Source organism: Pristis pectinata, chromosome 20, assembly GCF_009764475.1.
Source record: "Pristis pectinata isolate sPriPec2 chromosome 20, sPriPec2.1.pri, whole genome shotgun sequence".
NCBI classification, from domain to species: Eukaryota; Metazoa; Chordata; class Chondrichthyes; order Rhinopristiformes; family Pristidae; genus Pristis; species Pristis pectinata.
Genome location: NC_067424.1, coordinates 17,298,747 through 17,310,283, shown reverse-complemented (window position 1 = coordinate 17,310,283; position 11,537 = coordinate 17,298,747). Strand labels below are relative to the sequence as shown.

At 41.0% G+C, this 11,537-nt stretch overlaps 1 protein-coding gene across 1 annotated transcript in view; it reads left to right on the top strand.

Annotated features, from left to right (window-relative positions):
* The first annotated feature begins 3,042 nt into the window (after positions 1-3,042).
* Positions 3,043-11,537, top strand: part of LOC127580790 (SRSF protein kinase 1-like) — a 46,518-nt gene continuing 38,023 nt past the window's right edge. Inside the window, exons 1-2 of the mRNA XM_052034682.1 lie at positions 3,043-3,325; positions 3,431-3,491. Coding sequence (XP_051890642.1) covers positions 3,310-3,325; positions 3,431-3,491 — 77 coding nt within the window. The 5' untranslated portion in view covers positions 3,043-3,309. The remainder of the gene's footprint in view (positions 3,326-3,430; positions 3,492-11,537) is intronic.

Here is an 11,537-nt window from a genome sequence, read left to right as displayed (position 1 = left end):
AAATACTATGCTGGTGATCATACTTAACCATAATAATGCTGATTTTAATATGCTTGCCCCAATAGCTCGATCAACTGATTTGGGACAACCTATGTATGACAGATCTATTGCAGTTGAAGGTGTTTTTACACTCCTAGGTTTGCAGATACTGTATGTCCCAGTTTCATAAATTAAGTTAAACTTGATTTGACATTGAACCATTACTGGTTAAAAGTCTGAGAAAGCTTTTTCAAATAGATTTCTGTGGAACCATCCAGCAGAGTACCATGCTTAAGTTACACCGCAAATCATTATCTAAGTCACCACTGGTATGTTAACTTATATTGTAATGTTTTTTATTATTACTGCTGCACCACTTTAAACTTTCTCACACTCTGCAGCAATATTATTTTGTCCAAGTGCCCTAAAGTATCATTTTCACACCATTTGAGTAAACCCACTGATGAGTAAATTTACATAACTTACCCACAGTGCTGTACAAACTAGTACTGGGCCACCTGCCCAAACTAAAAATACCCCAGCATTGTACCTTCAATATTTTGTCCACCTTTCAGACAAATTATGATATCCTATGTTTTATTTGGTTACAAGCCTATCCAGAATTAAGAGAATCCCACATCATGAGATTTGACTCTGCCATTATGTCTGAGGACAAAATAGACTGGAACAAAAAATAGAACACCGGAAGAACTCAGTGAGTCAAGCAGCATCTGTGGAGGCAAACGATGTAAATCAATGTTTCAGTTCGAGATCCTGCATCAGGACTGAGAAGGAACAGGAATAATTGCCAGTATATAGCAGTACAAGGGCGGGGGGTGGGGGGGGGATAGTGGCTGGTAGGTGATGTGATATTCAGTGGGGCGGGGATGATGGGCAGATGGAACCGGGGGCGAGGAAGGGGAGTGGGACAGAGGTTGGTCAGTGATAGCTGGAGCCAGATTGGGAAGGGGACGATGGGCAGATGAAACCAGGTGTGGGGGATGGGAGGGGAGGGATGAACAAAGGGAGAAGAAAACTGGTTGGACAGGTGAGTGTGTTTAGGAGCAGAACGTTGGGAGTGTTGGTTACCTGAAATTGGAAAATTCAATGTTCATACTGTTGGGTTGTAAGCAATTCCAATCCCACCTCACACCCATCCAGTGCTGGAAACAGATCAGATAATGGAACAAAAGCTAACTGTACAATTAAAAAAAACTACCTGTGATTTCCATTTACAGTAGCCACTTCTTTAAAAATTATTAAATTATTTTAATTATTTCTCATCATTGTCATGAGATATCACAATGCGCCCCACATTTTCATCAGAAGTATGGCTTCAACCCCATTCTTAAATTCTTTCAACTTTACAACGATAAAACCTCTAAAACTTCATTGCTTTTTGCATTCACAGGTCAGCACTAATATTTTGGATTGTTTTCTCTGTATAGAATGATATACTGCTACATTTCAGCAACAACAAAATAAAATCAAAAGGCTGTATTGATATAGCACCTTTAATAAATAAAAATGTCATAAGACATTTCTCAACTCATAAGATGACCTAAAGCTTGATCAAAAAATTAGGTTTTATAGAGCATTTTCAATAAGGGTGGAAGGTTATTATGGAAGGAATTCAGAGCTTGGGGTCTGGTTGACAGTTGAAAGTAGTACCACTACTGGAGCAATTAAACTCAAGAGTGCTCAAGATATCCAAGAAGTAGAATTGCAGATATCTTGCATGGTTGGAGGACTAGAGGGATTTATTGAACAGGGAGAAATATTACTAAGGTGAGATTTGAAAACAAGGATCAAGTTTAAAAGTGATGTACTGCTTAAGCAAGAATTAGTGTGGATCCATGAGCAGAGAGGTATTGGGTGACCAGGGCTTTTGTATGAATTTTGGATGACAGCAAATTTAGGGAGGTAGAACATGGGAAGCTGGCTATGGGTGTGTTTGATTCAAGTCATTGAGTCAGAGAGATGTAACAAAAACAGGCCTTTTGGCCCACCAAGTCTATGTCGACCATCAATCACCAATTTATACTAATTCTACTTTTTAATTCTCCCCCTGTTCTCATCAATTTCCCCTAGATTCTACCAGCTGGAGTTACACAGAGAATGCCTATACATGATGGCACAGAGGAAAGGAAGGTTTATACACGATCCTTAATGAAGGCCTCATGTTTAACTATGCCATGAATTTTAGCAAATGGCATTGGGATGTGTTCCCTTGACTTCCTCAGGTAGTTTCTCACATTGATCATCTTGCTGTTTCCCTGGGAATTTCCTCAAGAGGATTAGTAAAACAGAGCTTTGTTTCATGCATCCACAATCCCTGACAGCCTAACAAAACCTTACTGCAAAATGCTACCCAGAGAGATTGCTACAGTGCAGTTTATTAAGGCTGGAATGTATGGATTGCCAGACAATTAATTTTTCTTTAATTATGAAACCAAAAGTTGAAATGGTTTAGCGGTTCACACAACAAATGTATTAATAGTCCCTGAAACAATTAGAAATGCATAATTATAAATTATTATTTGATTGAAATTATGTATTAAATTTGTGCTTCATAAGAGATCCACTACAGATTTTTAAATGTCATTGGGGGAAGAATGATTTGTGTATACCCATGGGATAATTTCTCACCTGCGTGAGAATGGAGCCCGGTTTAATTGCTTCTTATGAAAATGGGCAGATAAATGCTTGAATGAGCACCAACTTTTGTCCCATAATATCAATTCAAACAGCAGCATACATGACGCTTATGTGACCATTTACCCTTTGGTGGAGTGAGATGCTGTGAAGACAGCATTCCTGATGCTCAGAGCTTTCCAGGTTCTTGCATCTCTGGATGAAACTGACGGGAAACCAGTGGATGATGCATACTTTAAAGCATGTTACTGTAAATTAAATTTACACATCCCTTCAAAGCTTTCGAAGCAAGAGGGCGATGACGTATGAAATTCGAGGGTGTTTTCAAAAACTAGCACGTCATCGATGCCGATTACGTCATAGGAAGGCGAGCACTTTTCAGCTTGGGCGCCGCCTGGCGCTGGGAGGTCCTGGAAAGGGGCGGGGATTGTTTGGAGTAGCTGCGACCGTGCGCTTGCGCAGTGCGGCGAGGTGGACGCCGCGCTTTGCCCCCACCCCCACCCACCCCTACCTCCCCGGAGGCGGGAGGTCGGGGCGGGGCCCCAAAAGCGACCGTCGTGCGCTTGCGCATTGCGGCGGTGGGAAAGACGCGTGGTGTGTGCTGGAGCGGACGTTGGAGAAAGTTGCGGGTTTGCGCCTGCGTGGTGCGGTGAGCCTGTGAGGAACGGGCTCAACATGAGCTCCCGAAAAGGTGAGAGCCCCCACCCCCCCCTTGCACCGGTGCCCGGCGTCGCCCTGGAGACAGTGCTCCTTAACCCGTCCTAACTCCATCCTCTCCCCTCTTTTGTCTTCTCAGTTCTGGCTCTCCAAGCGCGCAAAAAGCGAAGCCGGATCAAGAAGGAGAAGGTTCCGAAAAAGTGAGTGGTGGATTTACCCGGGGCCAGGCCGGGGCTGCGTGCTCTTCCATCCCCCCCCCCCTCCCCCCTCCCTTCGAGGCCGCACTCACATCCTCGGCGCTAGAGCACGCCAGGCCGAGACCTTGCCGGCTTCTTCCCTTCCCTTCCCTTCCCTCCCCCGCCCAGCATTTGAGCGCATTGCAGCTGGACTGAGGAGGCACGGTCGGCTGTTTCTGTTGTTGCTGCTGCTGGCGTGGTCTCCGTGTTTTGTGTGGTGGCCGGATGGAGAAGATGGGGTTGGATTGGAACTGGGGTGGGGGGTGGGGGGTGGGGGGTGGGGGGGGGGCGACGAGGTGATGGAGCAAGAGGGAATTTAATGTAAGTGTAGTAGGACATCCAGTTAATACAAAACCTTTAATCAAGGTACAGTGGAGTATTAGTTTTGCTTCTCAGGTTTATATACTTATGATAAAACAATTTTTTTTCTGTAAATGGAGCTGGTGGTAACTTCTATCATTTTGCAAGCTTTCCTGTGTCCTTTAAACGTTGCTCAGAAACAGCAAGAGAACTCGGTGTGAAATGCATAGCTGAGAAAATACTGGCCAGTGTAAACATCTTTCTAGTTAAGGAATAGAGTTTTTCCCCTTGGCTGATCATTTTTCCTCCCAGTGTCTGTTGTTGGAATATCTAGTTGTGTTTGTTTGATGTATCAAAAACGCTGGAGGGATTTGAGGAATTTAATAGAAATATTGAGATGGCCAAGTGTGTAATAATGAAGGATAAGACAGATCCAGGTAAACAAGAGTTAAAATAAAGTGGACAATGGCTAGAGTAGGGAAATGCAAAACAAAAATTGCTGATGCTGGAATCTAAAATAAAAACAGAAAATGTTGGAAGTGTTCAGGTCAAGCAGCATCTGTGGAAAGAGAAGCAGTTAATGTTTCAGGTCCTAGACCCTTTATTAGCACTAGGAAAGAGTAAACTTTCTCAGTTCTGACAAAGGGTCTTCAATCTGCAATGTTGACTTTTTTCTCTCTTGTCACAGATGCTACTTGACCTGCTGAGTGCTTCCAACATTAGATTTCCAGCATCTATAGTTTTTTTTAAACTACTACTTGAGCCGATCAACTTGTTTTGGAGAATGGATAATGTAATGCAGGTCAATAATAGTGCAGACTGGCAATAAGTAGTCTGTAATAGAACTTGAAACAATGCCAAGGAAGCAGACCTCTGTTAGTTTTATTGGATGGCATCTTCTATTGTTTGATTCTGCCAGGTTTATATTTGAAGATTTTGTTTTTGATAGAAAGTTTCTGTAGCATTGTAACAGAAAACAGCCTGTTCCTCAGATATGAGATCATAATATCAATGATGTCATAAAGCAGTTTCAACTGATTTTTGAGGATTCTTTAATTTTTTAAAGTACACTTCAATTTTTTTTCTATGCTACTTGTATCTTTCTCTAGTTTCTCTCCTATCTTCCATCATGCCAATTGAACTCATCTTTCCATGAGACCCTCCCCAACTGCTTCCTTGATCCCATGACTTAAGAATTTGTGAATCACCTAACTAACTGATATTGTTAATGGTTCCCTTGTTCCAGGTAATGTGCACCCCTTCTTCAAATCTGCTATCCCTTATCAAAGAAATTCCTTAACCCACCTGTCCTTGAAAGCTTTTGCCCTATCACCCATTTTTTCTCTGCTGTAAAACTGGTTATTAAAAATCATTAACATCTTGCATCATAGAACAAAAGCTAGCCTGTTTTGCCTTTTGGCACAGTTGACTCTACCGTCCTTCTCCAATTGACGTATAGCTGGGTAGACGTCAGTTCTTATTTATCCAGTTGTATGTTGTGGGGTTTATGGAAGATGGATGTGTATTCTTCCTGTCAGTGCTGCTTGCTTCATGAAGCTATTGCTATCTTGACTGCCTCTGCCCATCACCCACTTGTAGCACATGGGGCAAGGTTTGGGGTTGGGATCGCAGGGGGCAGGGTGTTTGCTTTGTTAATGCATTAAGTGGTGAGGCTGCTTGGCCTTGGACAGCAAGGGAGGCGGTGGTTATTTGGTTGGGCTTCAGCCTTGCTCAAGGTGCAGCTGTTGGCTGGTGAGTTTGGGAAGGACTGGGGTGATGGGAGGGGAGATGGTACACGGTGGTTGTCAGAGTAAAGCAGGCCCAATTCTCCTTAGTGCAGTGAGTCTATTTATTGCAGTCCCCTTAAACTGAAAGGGCACTTGTGGTTTGTGCAAAAGAAGTCCTATTTTTCCCCTGCAGGTTATCAGTAACAATGACAGTTGCAGATTATTTTGCTGAGCAGGCCTGCAGCATGGTTGGGTCTTCCCTAACACAGTAATCAGGAATGTTGTGGCCTGCACTCTGGTTCCAAGCCTGGGACTAAAGTGGGCTGCATGTGCTGGTGGTTGGAAGTGGCCTATGAATGAGTGAGAGTAAAGTGGGTGGGAGAAGGGTTGGGGATGGCATGGGGAAAGACATAGAGCAGGGGGATTGAACAAATGCAGAGTATTGGTTATGATTGCAATGAAAGAGCAGAATGAACAGGTTGTGGGCAGAGTCTGAGAGTGAGTTGAGGGAGGTTGTGGGCAAGATGTGTGAATAGTGCATGTCCACGTGGTGACTGAGTAGACATCTGTCGTCATTTGTATCAAGTCCTTGTGATATTTGGTCTCCAATTGACTTGGACCTCCTTTCCATTGGGCTGAGATTTCTCTCTGTGAAGGGCATGTGGTAGCCCAAGAAATTGCAGTTGGAGGGATGAAAAGGGAGAGCAAGAAGTTGGGAAAGGGACATTGAGGGAAGAAGGTTGGAGTAGGGGGAACTCAGGGAGGGTTAGGGAAAAGGGCTCAGAAGGAGAGCGGAAATGGATTAGGAAAGGAGGGCTGAGGAAAATGTCATAGGTAAAAATGAATGTGTCCATACTACATTTAGATAGTAGCTAATATGTCTTACTGCACTTGGTGCATTTAATGGTATTGAAAGCTTCGAAACTTCAACAATCACTTGTCAAAGCAAGGCATCTGGAACAGGATCAAGAAACCTTTTTATAGTCAAACGTAAGATGGGTCTTGAGAGGGCAGTGAGCCTTTTGGTCCTCTCGTGAGCAAATTTTTTAATCCTGATATGTTATGGGCTCTTGTTTCTCTGGATCTCCATTGCTTCTGAATTAACACCATATAAAAACTGCTTGGTTCAGTTCCATATGGGTTCATGGTGGATGACTTCATGTTTGCCTGTATTGAAATGTGTTTGCTGAGGTTTTATCCATTCACATTTATCAATGTGTCTTTTTAATTTAACGTTTCCATTGCTACCCATCTTTGTGTATCAGCAAGCTTTGATATGTTATGTTTTCATTCCTAGTTGCCACAATTATTCATCAAGTTTATGACATTCCTTCTCAGACTACATCCCCTACCGTCCCATGCTGCCAATTTGAGTTCCTCCCCATTCCCCCTACCCTTTGCATTTTGCAGCTCAGTCAATTTCCAAGCCAGATGAATAATTTTACCTGAATTCCGTTAGTTTTAAATTTAATGAAAGTCTGTATTGTGACTTTTATCAGATACTTTATATTCATGTCCTTTATATTCTCCAGTTATTTACCAGCATTCAATGTTAAGCTTAACAGACTATAATTTCTTAGTATTCCCTTTTTGCCTTAAATAATTATTTGGTACTGAACCTTTCATCCACGTCTTTGTTAATTCCAGACAACTATTTCAACATAGGGAACATGGGCCATTTGTTCGCTATAAAAAGGAAGTCTTTGGAAAAACTTGCATTATGTTCACCCATCATTTCTGTGCATGCTAACCCAAGTTAGTTTCTGGTTAAGCAAGCCCTGATTTTTAAAATTCTCAGCATTTTCTGATGTCTCCACAGCTTTGCTGCTACCTATCTCGGTCAGTAACTGCTTCCAACCTTGTCTTTGTTGCCTTTCATTTCTGGCCCTGAATGTGGATGCTCCAGTGTTGGCAATTCCTTCAAATGTCATGGTCATTAACCCCAAAATTTCCTTTCCTCTCTGTCCTGTTTTGAGTCATTCTTTAAACATTGAGGCTTTTAGTCACCAGCCATTGCAGCTCTTTATTTGGCTCAGCATCAAACGAACTATTTAAGGTTGGAGGGGAAAACCAGGAAATTGTTGTCCAATTAGCTTAACATTACTGCGGTTTATAATTAAAAAATGTGAATGGATACTTGGAAAAATTGCAGGTGGGTCATGCCAGTGTTAGAGACACTATGCAAATTCCTTGGATTTAAAAGCAAAATATAGTAGGTGATGGAAATCTGAACTAAAAACTAAATGCTAAAAATACTCCCAATCAGTAGAGAACGAAACCATTGACATTTCTGGTTGATCTTGTTTAAAAAGTTACTTAAATTACGCTGGTGATCTATATCATTAAAATTTTTTAGTAACTTTTTGAAACTTGCTTTAAGTTAATCATGTATTGCAGGACACCTAGCCTCAGACTTTCTTGCAGCCACAGAATCTATAAGGCTTTTCCCATCAAGTCTCTCATCAGTACTATTGTCCAGAATGTCTGAAGGGGAATGTTTGGTAGTAATAGAATCATAGAGCAGTACAGCATGGATACAGGCCCCTTGCCCCAACCAGTACATGCTGAACATGGTGCACACCCAGCTAGTCCCAATTTCCTACGTTTGGCCCATATCCCTCTAAGCCCTGCCCCTCCATGTACCTATCCAAGTGTTTAAATGATACCATTGTAGCTGCCTCAACCACTTCCTCTGGCAGCTCATTCCATATACTCACCACCCTCTGTGTGGGGGGGAAAAAGTTGCCCCTCTGGTCCCTTTTAAATCTTTCCCCTCTACCCTAAATCTATGCCCCCTAGTTTTGCACTCCTCTACCCTGGGGAAAAGACCTTATCTATGCCACTCATAATTTTACATCTATAGTGTTGCCCCCTTATTCTTCTACGTTCCAATGAATAAATACTTAGCCTGGCCGAACCCTCCCTATAACTCAGGCCCTCAAGTCCTGACAACATCCTCGTAAATCTTTTCTGCAGTCTTTCTGGTTTAACCATGTCTTTCCTATAACATGGTAACCAAAACTGTACACAGTACTCCAAATGCAGCCTCACCAACAACTCGTACAATTAAAACATAATGTCCCAACTTCTAAACTCTCTGCCCTGACTTATGAAGGCCAGTGTGCTAAACTCCTCTTCCACCACCCTATCTACCTGTGACATTGCTTTCAATGAACTCTGCGCTTGTACTCCTAGGTCCCTCAGTACTGTGGTAAAGTGTCAGAGCCAACATTTGGTGCTCCTCCATAGAGTAGAACTTGAACCCACGGTCTGACTGGGTTTGGAGTGCTGCTAACTAAGTCATGGCTTTCAAATCTTTATCAGCATTTTGACAACATGTATTTCTGATATAAGTAAACAAAATTAGAGTATAATTGAGCTTGAATTCTACATTGCCATTGTGGAAATTCAATAATGCATTTCAACATGGTGCATGTTAACTATAATAGTTGGCTACAATATCTGTCTTATGGATTTGGAAAAATTAAAATAAGTTTACAGTTTGAGAGAAAAATCCTCATTCCAGTTAAGTAATTTGATCTTTTTCATTATTAAAATCAAAACAGTAAAATGTGTGACATTTTTTGACTGTAATGGAATGTTACCTAAAATAATGTGCACTCCTTTGCTGTAAGCAGTACACATGGATAGGGAAAGTTTATAGAGGGATATAGGCCAAACACAGGCAAATAGGATTAGCTCAGGTAGGCTCCTCAATCAGCATGAATGAGTTGGGCCAAAGGGCCTGTTTCCATGCTGTATGACTCTGGAATTACTAAAATTGTGGTTTTAGTATTTTTATGGTATCTACTTTGAAAGTAATAGTAATCACTGTTGAGTTCTTTTGAAGCAATATATGGTAATTTATTTGATAATGTTCATGCTGTAACATTTGATAGCTTACAAGTTGAATAAGTGATCAGTTATTTTTAATATGCTGTGTAACGGATTTGTTGTAAAGCAGCAAAAAGGTAAGCCAAGGAAATTGCGCCTTTAACATCTTTTCAGTGCCCTCTATAAATTTTTGTGCCCTTTTTACAATAGAGGTGTCCATGTTAATCTAGTAGTCATTACACTTCTGCAGCATAACTATGAACACTGGCAGAAAATTTTAATTACTCAAAAATGGAACTGTATTATGCAGAGAGGCCTTGTTGAATTTCTTGGGCAGTTTTTTTTTGTGTGTGTACCTTGCTGTCAAACTAAAAACTTCAATTGTTATTTTTAGAAAGTGAAAGAAAATTAAGATAATGGAAATCTGAAATTAAAACAAAATACTAGAACAACTTAGCAGATGTAGTCTTAATTTTCCAGTTCTGATGAAACGTTATTGACCTAGAACATTGTTTCTCTCTTCACACTTGCTGTTTGACCTGAGTATTTTCAGCATTTGCTAATTTTTTTGTGTGGTTCATTATTATTTAAATTCTTAGTTATCCATGTCCTATCCTGACCCATGAGAAATTGGTCTCTGAGGATCTTGACTTCTCTGATGTGAATGGTTTCTATCTATGTATTCTCTCAGATCCTCTCACAACCTTCTGGTCCAAGGAGGACAGGCCCAGATTCTACAGTCCATCCAGATAACTAAAATTCCTCATGCCTGGAATCATTTTAATAAATCTCTTCTGCATCTTTCTGAACCCTTTTACATCTTTCCTAACGTACAGTGCCCAGAATTAGACATAAAACTCTGCTTCAGTCTCAACTGAACTATTGTCATCATGAATAATGAAAAATTCTGATGTTAACATTTAAAGTGTAGATTCCGCCAAAACAATTGATCACTGAATGTGCCATCCAATTCTTAACTACTGAGCCTCTTACTTAAATTTGAGATGCTTTAAGTAAGTTTGAACTTTTTTCTATTGGAAATTGCCCCTATCTCCATTCGCACTTCCTTTCCTGGATCTGACTTGCCTGTTTGTTCAGCTCTTCATATTGAAAAATCTTTATTGTTGCTCCTCACTTTATCCTTGTCAGGCAGCTTTATTTCTTTCAGCCAGGTCTTTGCCTCAGTAGGGAATTTTGCACCACTGTTAACAATGTACACTGCAAATCCTACTCCCTCCCATCTGTTTTGTTGACCCCATTGTTAAGCCATCCTTCTCCTCGGCACCATGTGGTAATTTTTATTTAAATTGTCCTACATACAGTGATGAGATAATGATGAGACAATTTTGAGTGATGTTAGTTGAAAGATAAATAATTAGCCAGGACTCCAGAGAAAACTCCTTTTGCTCTTCAGATTGTGTCTTGTTTTACTCAGATTGGTGATATAGTGCTCAAAGCCAAAAGCTTTAACTCTTTAAATTTTCATACAAGATAGAGGGAAGGGACACAGGCTAAGTCATCCATACCCTTTCCTGCACTATTAATGTTCGGGCACAATTGAATGGCAACCTTTTATTTAGCAGTGATCTTGAATTGATACAATCCCCATCACTTGTATTGACCTGGATAAACCCAGACAGCTGCTTGTGTCTGAAGAGGTGCAAGCCTTGTTATAGTGCTGCGTACATGAATTACAAAGGTTGCAGCTTAAGCAGTTTTAAGTGGGCTGGCTATTTTCGGCAGTTCAGCAGCTGTTTGCACCTCATTAAGCTGCAATTGCATTGCATTATTGATTGAACTTATTAAAGACTCATCTCCATGAAATTGGATCCTCTTTCTCTCCCCTGATAAATAAAATTTAAAGGAGTAGTGTACATCATTACTCGAGGTTGGTTAATTTCACACCCGGTTCCTAGCAGGGTGTATTAATTACCTGAGATTTGCTGAAGTGGTCTGGCTAAAGATTTGGAGAGGCACTGCTCCCAATGAGTGTGGTATAGATGGGTCTCTCCTGTCAAAGCTTTCAGACTGTGATTGATTAACAATAAACTCCTAACTATTGTCCTTTGGATGCTTTGGAGTTGTGAACCACCATTTTTTTTCTAAATTAACATTAAGGGCAAGTAGAATGCATGAACCAAAGAACCAA